Source organism: Pelobates fuscus, chromosome 2, assembly GCF_036172605.1.
Source record: "Pelobates fuscus isolate aPelFus1 chromosome 2, aPelFus1.pri, whole genome shotgun sequence".
Taxonomy (NCBI): domain Eukaryota; kingdom Metazoa; phylum Chordata; class Amphibia; order Anura; family Pelobatidae; genus Pelobates; species Pelobates fuscus.
Genome location: NC_086318.1, coordinates 392,883,071 through 392,898,054, shown reverse-complemented (window position 1 = coordinate 392,898,054; position 14,984 = coordinate 392,883,071). Strand labels below are relative to the sequence as shown.

General features: G+C 42.3%; 1 protein-coding gene across 2 annotated transcripts in view; it reads left to right on the top strand.

Annotated features, from left to right (window-relative positions):
- KCNK2 (potassium two pore domain channel subfamily K member 2) overlaps window positions 1-14,984 on the top strand; it is a 200,527-nt gene that overhangs the window by 163,821 nt on the left and 21,722 nt on the right. For both annotated transcript variants that reach the window (XM_063443837.1, XM_063443838.1), the window contains exon 6: window positions 9,510-9,649. In XM_063443837.1, the coding sequence (XP_063299907.1) occupies window positions 9,510-9,649 (140 nt within the window). The remainder of the gene's footprint in view (window positions 1-9,509; window positions 9,650-14,984) is intronic.

The window sequence follows — 14,984 nt, the reverse complement described above, 5'->3', positions numbered from 1 at the left end:
CTTGGGGATGGACATCCCCTGGGCGCCATTTTGGGGCGCTGGCTGAGGGAATGCCCCAGCAACATAATTATTATGATATACATACAATTTTACACCTTTGTGATCTATTTCTTCCTCAACCCAACCTTCCTGCTGAATAGCTCTTGCTACTCTATACCAGGCTTCTGCAGTACGTAGCAAATCATTATCTGTAAGCTTGCCTTTCTTCTCTGTCAGTAATCTACGCCAGCTTTCTGGCTGCAATCTTCCACATGAAGGCACAGCAATTTTACACACTTTAGCAATCTTTTCAACTCCCTTAACCATCTCTTCACCCTCTCTATCTTCAACTAGATCACACGCTAGCCAGCCCTTATCGGGCTTTCCCAATCCTTGTCCCATTCCCCCCTATAAAAGGCGTCCCAGATATAGAGGAAGGAAAATGAAACAGAGTGTCTACAATGCTCAACTGCCACTTGGAAGGGTGGGTCCCCCCAAGTGTGTCTTCCCAAAACGTAGACTAGTCACTAATTCCGTCTACCCGAGGTAGCCACGGATTGGAGCAAGGTGAGAAGTGTGTGACCAATCACTTCTCTCACAAGAGAAATAGGAGTGGAAAGTGTAAATAACTCAGGAAGTAGAGTAAAAAGTAAAAGTAAAGTGAAAGTAGAGACAGACACAGGAGTTTGAATGACTCCCAATTAAAACAACAATTCAATTGAAATACAGTGCATGCATCACAGTTCAAATAAATTCAACAGTAATCCCTTTCCTTTACTCATGTGACCAAAGCCACCTCCCTCAACCTCATAGTGTCCCCGCTCGGAGAATGACTTCCTCAAGTCTCACTACCAGCGGCCACAGAAAACAGCTAACACCGGCCCGAGATCTGTATGCCTCCCACGTCACAGCAGTCCACTAAGTGTGGCCACCACTATCCTCACCCTCGTAGCGCCCCTACGGACCCACCCGTAAGTCTCACTACCCCGTGGTGATGGAGACAGCAATGCCTGCCCGAATCCACGCACCACAAATAAAATTGGAATGCCACCAGCCTCAGTGCTCGAAGCTGGAGGGTACCACCTCTCTGCAAGCAGAGCTATGTGCACAATGAGGCTAGCTAGGCTATCAAAGTGACACCATGGGGAATCCCCAGGAAGCAATGAGTCTACACCCTTCCACAGACCCCCCCCCCCTCTTTTTCCTTACTGCTGCAGTTACCCAGCACCTAAAAGAGGTAAACAGGCAAAGAAGACCCCCAGGAAAACTTCCACAGGTCCACCCCCCTTTTTCCCTACAGCCACAGCCACGTGGCTCCTAAAAGGGGTAAACAGGCAACAGAGGCCCCCCAGGCAAACTACCACAGGTCCACCCCCCTTTATCCCAAAAGGGGTACACAGATAAACACTCTACCCGGGCACTTAAGCTAAAAACAGACCAATACAAACACACCCAGGCAACAGATAGACTAAATGCAGGTAAACAAGTGGGTAACAACAATAAGGCACCGGGCAAGATATTACCTGTCTTTGATGTCCTCCCGGTAGCAGTCACAGACACTGGGACGGGTCAATCAAAGGGGCTGGAACATACCGGCTAGGCTCTGCAGTAGTCTCTACCGTGTATTCAGAGGTGATCAGTCTCCTTTCCTTCCCCCAGGATTCCTCCGTCCAACAGCGTCTTCCTTAGGACGGCTTACCGGCCAGAGGCCATAGCCCGATGCCCCACGTATGGGCGCCAAATTGATATAGATTATTTTAAATAAACAAATATGTTTAAATGTGTATCTGTTCCTGTCCAAATCTGAGATGATTAAATTGCGTATACGCAGAAGTAAATTCACACTGACACACGGAGTTCAGGTTAAAAGCACTTCGAGAAAATTTAATGGCATCTGGTTAAAAAGCGGGCTCGCAGACCCTTATAAGAGTGAAATTGCATCATCATTGAATATCAAGATAACAACAAATAAGCATCATTAATTGGATTAAGTGTTAAGTGGTTATGTCAATGTCCACCCATCAATATTATTAATTGGCTCAAGTACTAAGTGGCTGGCTAGGTGTCCTCCCACCGGGAGGTGGCGTTATTCTGGACACGGGTGTGGACAGATGGCTCAAGCGCCATCTTACCCAGCACGAGGTTTACTCGGTGGGAAGGGGGGCTTGGGCATCATTTTGGGTAGTTAGTGATGTCAGACTCTGGGTCAGGTTCAGGGTCTTTTTTATGAAAGAACATTTCATTAGAGCAGTTTTCTCATGGCCTAGCTATAGTATACTTTGTTGCATATTACAGGAACTTGATAATTCCGGTGTTAGTCATGTCCTTCTAGAAAATACATTCTCTATTCAATATTCTAAATGCTGTTAGGAAAATCTGTCATGTAATGTAGTTAAAATGGAGTTAGTACAAAAATTCAATACAGGATCAATAAAGGTTTTTAATAATTCTACATCAATATTATTTTTAAACCTTTGTCCCTCTAATTTAAGACTATGTCCTCTTGTTGTGGTAGTTTTTCTTATTTTAAATATAGTCTCCTCCTTTACTGTGTTGATTCCCTTTATGTATTTAGATGTTTCTATCATATCCCCCCTGTCTCGTCTTTCCTCCAAGCTATACATGTTAAGATCCTTTAATCTTTCCTTTAAAACTTTAAAAGTTTCATCCTGCAATCCATGAACCAGTTTAGTAGCCCTTCTTTGAACTCTCTCTAAGGTATCAATATCCCTCTGAACAGGGGAGGGCTGGCAGCCTTAGGCCTGGGGGGCAAAACCAGTCAAGTGGCCCAGTGCGCCACCAAATCAGTTCACCATCCATGCCCACCTTTTTCTGGTTTTATAACGGATATTGATGTTATGCTAATCAGTAGCTCTATGCCATACCCGCTCCTTCATGGCTCTGACTTTCAATGTTGTCAGAGCACAGGCTGAGAATCTCTGAGCCTGTGCTCTGACTCACTAACTGAGCGCCGGAACCACGAGGGAGAGGATATGATCTGACTGCACCTACTGCTGGTGCGCACCAGTGGACCACCAGCGAATCGTTTAAATTAAATATGCTGGTGTACCCAACTTGTGAGCTGTGTTGGCCGCCGGGCGCCTCTGTTGTCATGGCACCCTGCGTGACCGCACAGCTTGCCCACCCCAACGGCTGGCCCTGCTGACACACACTGATGTTACTACTTAGACATCCCTCAATATTAATACAGAGATGAGAGTAAACACCAATACACTGTGGAAACAGAGCCGATCCCCCCAAATTTATAAAGGTTTGCTTAGAGGATTTATTCAAGATTAAATCATGCCTCCTCCTCTCTCCCCCATGCGCTGCTCTGTAGACTGGGAGGAAGTGAAGAGTAATCACAGTCTTCCAGCACAACGCCACCTGTGGCTGCATGGGGAACAGCTGTTTAATGTAATGCTTGCAGGACGGCCAGCTGCCGCAGAACCTCTTTGTTTCCGTCTCTGCAAAGGGCTCCAGGCACTGCTTGTTGTGAGTGTGAGCCACTGTAAATTAGGGGCAGAGGGCACTTGCACTGCGGTCAAGACGGGTCTGGGCAGGAGGAGAGTGCAGTGCAATCAGTGCACTCCCCTCCTGTGGGTCACCAGTAGACTGGTGCACCTGCCCAGGATCAGAGCCGGTGCAAGGATTTTTGCCGCCCTAGACAAAATATAAATTTGCCGCCCCCCCCCATGTGACATCACAATGCCCCACCCATATGATCTGCCATATGAACTAACGCCAGTGCTGCACACAGTGTGTGTTTACATTAAAAAGCCTGCAGGGACCAGCTATAGACACCAGAACCTCTTCATTAAGCTATAGTGTCCCTTTAATGTGAGGTAAATTATAGATTAGTGTCACTAATAATATACTAGATTGCCTACTTACAATTAGATGAGGATGATGATGGGCTGCAGTTTGGCTCCACTGGTCTGGTGTAGAACTGGACCTCTGGAGGCTGTTTGCAACTGTGGTCACAAAATTCAACGTTCTGGGAGAATTGGAAACAGCTCCATTTTTTGGGGGCCTCTTACACAGCTCAAGGTCTGGGCCCCAGTGCCTGACGGTGAGTATGCCCATAAGGCCCACTCATAAGTCCACTTATATGTTCCACCCACCCATGAGCTCGCTCACAGGGAGTGGAGTGTGTAGGGGATGTTTTATGTGTTATCTAATATGTGTGCTTATGGTATGTAGTGTATAGGGATACCAGTTTGTGCAGGTGATGCAGTGTGTTTGTGTGTAGTGGAAGCAGTGTGTATTTGAGTATAAGGGATGTATTATGTGTTTCTGGTTGTGTGTGAGGGATGCATTGTGTGAATCTGTGTTTGTATGCATAAGGGATGCAAGGTGTGTGTCTGTATGTGTGTGCATTGAGTGTAAGAGATGCATTGTGTTTCTGTGTGTATGTAAGAAAAACAGTGTGTGTGTTTGCATGTGTGTGTAAGGGTTTGCATTGTATGTTTCTGTGTATGTGTGCAAATGATGCATTGTCTTTGTGTGTAAGGGTTGCATTGTGTGTGTGTGTAATGGATGCATTGTGTGTTTCTCTGTGTGTAAGGGAAGCATGTTCTGTTTCTGTGTATGTATAGGGATGCATTGTGTGTTTCTGTGTATGTATAGGGATGCATTGTGTGTGTGTGTGTGTGTGTGCGTGTGCGCGTAGTGTTAAAGAGCTCCCTGTCTTGCCCCCTGTCCTATAGAGCTGTCCCTTCTGTCCCTTAGAGCTCTCCCCTGCCCCTTAGTGGTCTCTCCTCTCCCCCTCCCTCCCCTAGCGGTCTCTTCTCACACTCACCCACCCTCCCTGTGCTCTTCTCATCCCCCCTCCACCCTCCCTGTGTTCTTCTCACTCCTCCCTCTATGTGTTCTCACCCCCCCATGTTCTTCTTACCCCCCTCCTCCCTGTGTTCTTCTTACTCCCCCCTTGTTCTTCTTACCCCTTCTTCTTATTACTCCCCCTTCTTCTTACCCCCTCTTCTTCTTCTTACCCCTCCTTCTTCTTCTTGCCCCTTCCTTCTTCTTCTTACCCCATTCTTCTTCTTACCCCCTTCTTCTTCTTACCCCCCTTCTTCTTCTTACCCCCCTTCTTCTTCTTACTCCCCCCTCTTCTTCTTACTCCCCCTTCTTCTTCTTACCCCCCTCTTCTTCTTACCCCCTTCTTCTAATTACTCCCCACTCTTGTTCTTACTCCCCCTTCTTCTTCTTACCCCCCTCTTTTTCTTATCTCCCCCTTCTTCTTACTCCCCCCTCTTATTATCCCCCCTCCCCTCTTCTTACTCCCTCTCTTCCCTCTTCTTACTCCCTCTCTTCCCTCTTCTTACTCCCCCTCCCCTCTTACTCCCCCCTTCTTACTTCCCCCTCCCCTCTTCTTACTCCCCCATCCCCTCTTCTTACTCCCCCCTTCTTCTTACTCTCCCCCCTCCCCTCTTCTTACTCCCCCCTCCCCTCTTCTTACTCCCCCCTCCCCTCTTCTTACTCCCCCCTTCTTCTTACTCTCACCCCCTCCCCTCTTCTTACTCTCCCCCTTCCCTCTTCTTACTCTCCCCCCCTCTTCTTACTCACCCCCCTCCCCTCTTCTTACTCTCTACCCCCTCCCCTCTTCTTACTCTCCCCCCTCCCCTCTTCTTACTCTCCCCCCCTACCCCCTCTTCTTACTCTACCCCCCTCCCCTCTTCTTACTCTACCCCCTCCCCTCTTCTTACTCTCCCCCCCTCCCCTCTTCTTACTCTCCCCCCTCCCCTCTTCTTACTCTCCCCCCTCCCCTCTTCTTACTCTCTCCCCCTCCCCTCTTCTTACTCTCTCCCCCTCCCCTCTTCTTACTCTCCCCCCTCCCATCTTCTTACTCTCCCCCGTCCCCTCTTCTTACTCTCCCCCCCTCCCCTCTTTTTACTCCCCCCCTTCTTCTTACCCCCTCCCCTGTAGGTGGCCGAGCTGCACTCCGTCCGCGGTGCCCGGCCGGAGTGATAGGAAGGTGCTCAGTGTGCACCTTCCTGTCAGTCCGGCCGGCTACAGGAAACAGAAACTCCTGTTCCGCGCGGAACAGGAGTTTCTGTTTCCTGTACCCGGCCGGACTGACAGGAAGTGCACACTCAGTGTGCACCTTCCTATCACTCCGGCCGGGCACCGCGGATGGAGTGCAGCTCGGCCACCTACAGGGGAGGGGAGGGAGGGAAAAGCTGCTGCAGCCGTCTGAGCGCTCTTTACAGAGCGCTCGGCGGCTGCAGCATTTAAAGGGCCGGCCCGCCGCGGCCGGTCCTAAAAGAATTTCGGGCGGACTGGGGGGCAATTGCCTCCCTGCCCCGCGGCCCAGCCCGCCCCTGCCTCTGAAGATACGGTCTCCAGTACTGTGTACAGTACTCCAAGTGAGGTCTCATCAGTGTTCTGTACAATGGCATGAGCACTTCCCTCTTTCTACTGCTAATACCTCTCCCTATACAACCAAGCATTCTGCTAGCATTTCCTGCTGCTCTATTACATTGTCTGCCTACCTTTAAGTCATCAGAAATAATCACCCCTAAATCCCTTTCCTCAGATGTTGAGGTTAGGACTCTATCAAATATTCTGTACTCTGCCCTTGGGTTTTACGTCCAAGATGCATTATCTTGCACGTATCCACATTAAATGTCAGTTGCCACAACTCTGACCATTTTTCTAGTTTACCTAAATCATTTGCCATTTGGCTTACCCCTCCTGGAACATCAACCCTGTTACATATCTTGGTATCATCCACAAAAAGACACACCTTACCATCAAGACCTTCTGCAATGTCACTAATAAAAATATTAAAGAGAATGGGTCCAAGTACAGATCCCTGAGGTACCCCACTGGTGACAAGCCCAAGCTTCGAATATACTCCATTGACTACAACCCTCTGTTGCTTGTCACTCAGCCACTGCCTTACCCATTCAACAATATTGGAATCCAAACTCAAAGATTGCAGTTTATTGATAAGCCTTCTATGTGCAACAGTGTCAAAAGCCTTACTGAAATCTAGGTAAGCAATGTCTACTGCATGACCCTGATCTATAATTTTAGTTACCCAATCAAAAAAATCAATAAGATTAGTTTGGCATGATCTCCCTGAAGTAAACCCATACATAAGTATATATGTATATATCACTATATATATACCTATATATAAATAAAAATAATTTTAAAACATTATATACATATATATACACACACACACATATATATATATATATATATATATATATATATATATATATATATATATATATATACACATATATAATAATTCTACATATATATATTTATGTAATAACTTTACATCATTAGGTCATTTAATTAATTACAATTAGCGGGACCTGCCTGACAACCCAGGCCAAAAGTCCAGGGAATTGAATTTACTAGCACTATATTTAACCCTGTAACTTTCCAAGACACCATAACACCTGTACATGGGGGGTACTGTTTTACTCGAAAGACTTCACTGAACACAAATATTAGTGTTTTAAAACAGTAAAATGTATTACAACTACGATATTGTCAAGAAAAGTGACATTTTTTCCATTTTTCAAACACAAATGGCACTTACACGGACGATATAATTGTTGTGATACGTTTTACTGTTTTGAAACACGAATATTTGTGTTCAGCGACATTTGTAGAGTATAACAGTACCCCTCATGTACAGGTTTTATGGTGTTTTCAAAAGTTACAGAGTCAAATATAAGGCTTGCATTTCAGTTTTTCATTGAAATTCACCAGGTTAGTTATGTTGCCATTGAGACTGTACGATAGCCCAGGAATGAAAATTACCCCCACGATGGCATACCATTTGCAATAGTAGACAACCCAAGGTATTGCAAATGGGGTATGTTCATTCTTTTTTAGTAGCCACTTAGTCACAAACTCTGACCAAAATTGGCGTACAAATTAGTTTTTTGCATTTTTCACACACAAACAAATACTAATGCTAACTTTGGCCAGTGTTTGTGACCAAATGGCTACTAAAAAAGACTGGACATCCCTTATTTGCAATACCTTGGGTCGTCTACTATTGCAAATGGCATGCCATTATGGGTGTAAATTTATTTCCTGGGCTACTATACAGTCTCAAAGGCAACGTAACCAATCTGACGAATTTCAATTTCAAATGTAACACGCTATATTTGACCCTGTAACTTCCCAAAACACCATAAAACCTGTACATAGGGGGTACTGTTTTACACGTGAGACTTTGCTGAATACAAATATTTGTATTTTATTGCAGTAAAAGCAAACAGTATTATGACATTGACAGTTAAAATGTCATGTAGAACTAAAAAAATAAAAAAAAATCTTATTTTCTCCCATGTTTTTTATATTAAATTATGTTTCATAGCTAAATATTTGATATTAAATGAAAGCCCTGTTCCCCCTGAATAAAATGATATATAATAAGGGGGGGGTGCATTTAATATGAAAGAGGTGAATTACGGTTGGACAGACATATAGCGCAAATGCCAGGTTTTGTTTACATTTTGTTTCGTTCACAACTTGTACATTTGGCTGCGGTGTTAAGGGGTTAAGGGGTTATAGTGGTACATTGTTTTTACAATGTATTGTGTTTTTGTTTTTTACACCAGGGGCTCGAAACATAAAAATACAATACTTGAGCTTTTGAAACTGTAGTTGGATCCCCTGAAGATGGGGTATTATTATATGAACAGTATGGTCAGAGAGCCAAGAGGCCCTTTGTGTGGGAGAGCTTTATGGTTTAGACAATAGATAGCACAGGTGAAGTCCGGGGTAGGATTTATTGCCATGGCGAGTCAAGCACAGGCGAGTCAAGCAGGTAGGATTTATTGCCATGTGTAAATTTGAAATTTGAAGTTAAAGCTTTGCTCTATCTATCATGAGTGGTTTATCTTGGTCACATGGGAGATGAAGTGCCTTTATTATCCAATTTTGAAATATTGGAAGTAGGGCTTGCTGTTAACAGATTCAGGGAGCCCTATGAAACAGAGGCTATTTCTTCTACTTCTGTTTTCAAGATCCTCCACCTTTGTTTGAAGTTGTGTGATTAGGGCAGATCTTCTTGGAACTGAGTTTGAAGATTAGTTGAGGTGTCTTCTAGAGCACTGTGTCTCTTTTCATGACAATTACGTCTAGAGGAGTTGAAGCAAGTCTATTGAGAAGATCCACAATAGTGTGATTTTTTTTAAGTCAAATTCTATTTTAGGCCAGAGCGAGGTGTGAATGGGTAGAATTTGTGAGGGGCCAGGTGTGGGGCTTGAGGAGGCTTGTTTGTCTTCTGGCTTAAGCCCAAGGTGTTTTTGGACCTCTGATTATCCCCTCAACATGACAACATTTTACTTACCAAAATAGCAAGAAAGTATTTGTCTGCTGGATGAAAAACAGCTTTTTAGAAAAAGGGAAGTAAAGTGAGGACATATAAGCTAATTTCTCTTTCCATTGTTTTGCAGTGTAAACATATAGCTGTCATGCCTATAGGGAACTGCTTTTTATCCTCCACAGTTGAGATGGACTCTGAGGTTAATTATGCTTTATATTTATAGGTGGATCAGATATTGAATACCATGGCTTCTACAAACCTATAGTATGGTTCTGGATCTTGGTGGGTCTTGCCTATTTTGCAGCTGTCCTTAGCATGATCAGCGACTGGCTTAGAGTACTGTCTAAAAAAACAAAGGAAGAGGTAAGTTCACAAATTCTGGGGAGATATTTATAATAAACTGATTTGCTATAAGAAAGATTACATTATTTTAATTTTATGTGAGTTTACAAAACCATAAACCTTTGTTCCCATAATTTTGAGTTTTTGGCTGTATTTGTTTTAAATCGTTGCATAAAAGTCTAACACGATTAGACTTTAATATCCACTCAATGTTGCATTTTGAAGTATGAATTTAACATTAAAATGAAGGTAAAAAAGTTAATAGAAAATAAAGCACAAAATAAATCTAAAACCTAAAACTTCACTTCAAACGCTGCAGGAATTATTGCTAGAAAGTGACAGTTCTTGTCAAAATATGTTTGCGATGTGACTACTGTTCTTTGGTTGTGTCAATACTGCTACAGAGGACAACAATGTTGCAAGACCGACATATCCAATGTATCACCTGCACTCTTACCGTTAGCAAATGGTGCCAGGGACACTTCGGTTTAATAGCTATGTTTTTGATACATTTCTATTAGCATTTGATAGCTGAAGATGAGGCAAGATAGATTAAGGGAGACATATTATAATATAATCAGTTTTCCACGGATCTAAAGGGTCACTCTATTCACTGCAAACCCTTCAGTTCTTTTGGTGCAAGGTCCTTGTCTATATAAAATTTCAGCGAGAAACACTGCCAAAAATATTTTTTTTAAATTTTTTTTTTTTTTTTGCCTCTTACTCCTGTCCATTAGCTAATCAGAAAGTTTGTTACTGGGCTGGTTATGGCAAATTATTATATCTTGATGTTGGAGATACCACACTCACACAACTTGGACTGACCTCTCTCTTCCTAGGATACAGCCATTTTGCAGATTGAAGTTCTGCTAAAAAAAAAAATACCTATAGCTCATTTCACTAAATCATGAACCAGGCTTAGACTGAACACTCATGTAATGTAATGAGTGGAAAAGATCACATACCAGTTTTAAATACTGCATCGAGGGATACTTTAAAGGTTAGTATCTCTTTTTTTTCTTGTTTTATTTAACGCATTCTTTTTTTTTTAAATTTTGCCCCCTATTTCCCTTTAAATTTGTTTTATGTATCCTGTTTTCTTTAGTTCTAATTTCCATAATCTTCAGTAGTATCAGCCAATACATCAACTCTAGGGTGAAATTCCTGTAGCTGAAGGCAACAGCTGATTTCCTTAAATATGATGGAATGAAAACTAACCTGTTTATGAAAAAAACTCAAAATAATGTATTGTTTGTCTTAATGAATAAATAAATCTAATAAACAAATAAATAAACCGATAAAATATGCACTGGCTATGTTTAGGGTCACTTGGGAATTATACAAAGGATTTGCATTTACGTTCTTTAACAATGTCTGCTGTTTTGTACTTGTTTTTTTTATGACTGTCAAAATGGACTGTTTTAAATGGACATGAAGAATTTGTGTTGGCTGGAGTGGTTGGGATGACATCAGTCACGTCACCTTAGTTTTCAAAAAGGTTACATTATTTTGGTACCCGTGCTCGATTCATAGTCCATTCTAATGGCTCAAAATTGTCATTATTTTAGATAGACAACTCGGTAATCATGCTCAGTATTAACTGATAAGATATTGTTGCAATTTTTCTACAAACTAGATAAAAATCTGTATGGAACTAAAATAGTGTAAATTAGAATTTCCAGAACTTGGTGATAGACTTTCAGCATTGTTGCTACAGTCTTCTCTCATTATGTCTTGAAATATTGACTTACCAGCAATTGTGTCGCCTCCTATGACCTCTTCATGACCTGTCTATGCATGAAAATACTGAGCAGTGTTTTTTGAAAAACCTTGAAACACGTGTGACATCTGCAAAAGTAGACGGAGATAAAACAATCGCCTTAGACATCTGAAGAATAAATGATAACTTTTTAACATAAACGCTGGGTGACACATTCATTTACTCAATGCAGGTTGAAAAAAATCCAAGTAACAAAAGTTATAAAATAAATTGCAATTAATAATGCAATTATGTTGGAATCTCTCTGGTGACAGATATGCCTTAAATAATGGAAATTGTTAGTGATCTCAACTCCAGGTGGTGATCTGCAAGTTGCGTATATTAACACATTGCTAAACTTGAAGAATGTTTTAGTGGGCTGAGAATCTTTTTTCATACTTTGCACGTCAGTTATGTAGTATATGCCCCGTCTCCATTGCTCTAATTGTAAACAAAGCACACTGGCTTGGAAATGAATTGCTCACATTCACCCTCTCTGTATCACCTTCTGTCTGTCTACGCTTTGCTCGTACTGGCTTGAATTTACCATGTTTTTCAAATGATACAATGCTGTTAAAAAAAACTTTCCAACTGATTTATCTACAGAAGTCACCTTTAAAGGAACTCTGTGGGCACTATAACAACTTCATCTTATTGATTACTTATTAACACTACTTATTGGCAACAAAGTGTATTCATGTCCAATGGGAGTGGTGGAAAGAGCTGGCCATGGTCGGGAAATATATACCTTTGTTTCTAGGTATAGTTTGTCCTACTTTGAATTTTGCTGTGTACCAATTGCATTTTACTTTATAATATGGAGAGAGGGAGAGCGGGAGAGATAAGTGCTTCCTGATTCTTATGTCAAAATGATAATCAAGTAACAGAGATACTGATTTTTTTGGAGGGAGGCACTGGCATGTGAGAATTTAATGCCTAGAAGGTCGTATGAACAAAATTCATATTGTGGTTCCCTCCAGTTTGTTTTAGAGGCCATTTTTTGTGCTTGTGTATTTTGTGTACCGTGTTTACATTTGATTGTAGATTACAATTAATGTATGTGAAACAAAATGAGCAAATGGTTCTTATACACTCATAAAGATACAATATGCCATTCAGAAAAATAAATTACAAAATGCACGTCTTGGGGTTTAAACTGACTGATTGAAATAGATTTTCAACTTTTAACTGAAAACAAAAAAAAGCAAACAAACAACCAAAAAATTAGATAACAGCAGATAACAGCAATTTGTCTTCTCCTCCAAGGAAACTCATTAATATGGGTCTCAGCTGCAGCAGCTTAGTACAGATCATCTGGTAACAGAAGTAATGCTGCCAAGAAAGGGTGAGAGACGCCTCTTCAACACTGTGGGCAAAAAGACTTCTGGTTCCGATAAAAACACAGCTGCTTCAACCAGGAGTTATTTAGTTTAACTCTACATGTCCTATGGCAGCAATATTTAATCTGATGGTGCTGGATAACTCAAACATTTTAAGAGTGGGATGTGTTTAGATATCTGTGATGACTAATGGTTTGAACCTGAGTTTTTTGTTTTTCTAATTCAATCTCTTCTGGGTGATGAAATATATTTGTGGTCTGCTGGACACTCCTTCATATTCTGCAGCAATTTGAGGATAAGTGAGCTGCCAGACTGGTATTTTCTTACTAGTATTTTGTAGTTGAGAATGCTGTAGCAGCGGGAGACCAATGGAGGGCATCTAATCGGACATCGCCACTAACATTGGGCAAGTCTTGGTAGAATGATGCTTCCACAGTGCACTCCTTCACCTATAAGAGCCGCGTGCAGCTCAGCTTTTCCACTTGCTGAGCAGGCCATGTGCGCCGACCTTAAGGAACAGTTGTGCAGCCTGCCGTGTATAATTAAGAGCACTGCTTGTGGCGCGAACATGCTGAGCAGGCATGACATGGACCAATCTCAGATAACTTAAAGTAATTTAAACCTCCCTGGCCCTGTATACTGTGCCCTATTGTGGCTTCTGTACCCAGTACCCTTTAGTGCGTTCCTTGTTCTCTTGTATTATTGTTCTGGTATTGACCATGGCTTCATTCTGACTCTGTGTTTATCTTTAACCCTTTTCTGTATTGTTTGTCTGTCGGACTGATTACTGTGTACTTGACTCCGGCTAGTTATTGTTTTCGTTGTCTCTCTGTTACCCTGATCTCGGATTGTTACTGACTACGCTTTTTCTCTGCACTTTGTTAAGTGCTTTGCTGTCCTGAACCTAGTGTTGGGGTATTACACTGTAACACTACCCAATCCACATAACATCAAGAATAAAAAAAACTACTCCATGATTAGGCCCCTTCTGCTCTTCTACTCCTACTGTGCTGTGGGAGAAGCAAGAAAAACCTTTTCTTGTGCAGTGTCATTATATATGTAATAACTTGGCATTATTAATACTGAGGCCTCACACAGCTCACATCCCTAGTTCTCTTGCAAAACGCGACAGTCTCCCTGTGCAGCTCATCCGTACTACTGCAAAGGACCAGCACTGCACACTTGCCAAACAAATGGTAGGGCTACTTCGAGTGCAAGAAAGGCAGAACTATCGTTTTGTAGTTATGATCTTTAAATCATCATTTAAATGTTTTTTTTTTCTTACAGTGTTTTTAAAGGACCACTATAGTGCCAGGAAAGCATACTCGTTTTCCTAGCACTATAGTGCCCTGAGGGTGCCCCCACCCTCAGGGTCCCCCTCCCGCCTGGCTCTGTGGAGAGGAAAGGGGTTAAAACTTACCTTTCTCCAGCGCCGGGGAGCTCTCCTCCTCCGATCCTCCTCCTCTCCTCCCATTCAGCTGAATGCGCACGCGCGGCAAGAGCTGCGCGCGCATTCAGCCGGTCTCATAGGAAAGCATTATCAATGCTTTCCTATGGACGCTTGCGTGCTCTCACTGTGATTTTCACAGTGAGAATCACGCAAGCGCCTCTAGCGGCTGTCAATGAGACAGCCACTAGAGGATTTGAGGGCTGGATTAACCCATTTATAAACATAGCAGTTTCTCTGAAACTGCTATGTTTATAAAAAAATGGGTTAACCCTAGCTGGACCTGGCACCCAGACCACTTCATTAAGCTGAAGTGGTCTGGGTGCCTACAGTGGTCCTTTAATTGTTCTATATTTTTTCTTGCACATTTTTCTTGCTTTTTGTTTTTCATCTGTGAAATGAAAACTACCTTTAGTCTATGACTGGAACTTTGAGCCGTATGGTCCATGGTCTTCCTTACTTCTGTGCAGGGACTGAAATAGTAAAAATCATTGAGACGAACTGTCAGCCTTCAAACATTGTCTGACCCAGGATGCACGAATATGGCAGAAAAGTCCTGTCATATACAATATATTAAATTTTTTTTTAATAGTTTTGAGGTGACAGTTGCTGTAAGTCAAAGGAGTACATCAATGTGTACTAAATGAATGCTTGCTATAGAGAAACCACATTAGATTCTTTATGGCAATATGTATAAATGTCAGCTTTCTGTATTTGTCCTGTAGGCTCTGAATTTTATTATTATCAGACCTTTGTGGCAGATCATTACTTTAAGAGAAAGAAAAGTTATATTTATCTGCAAAGACTTGG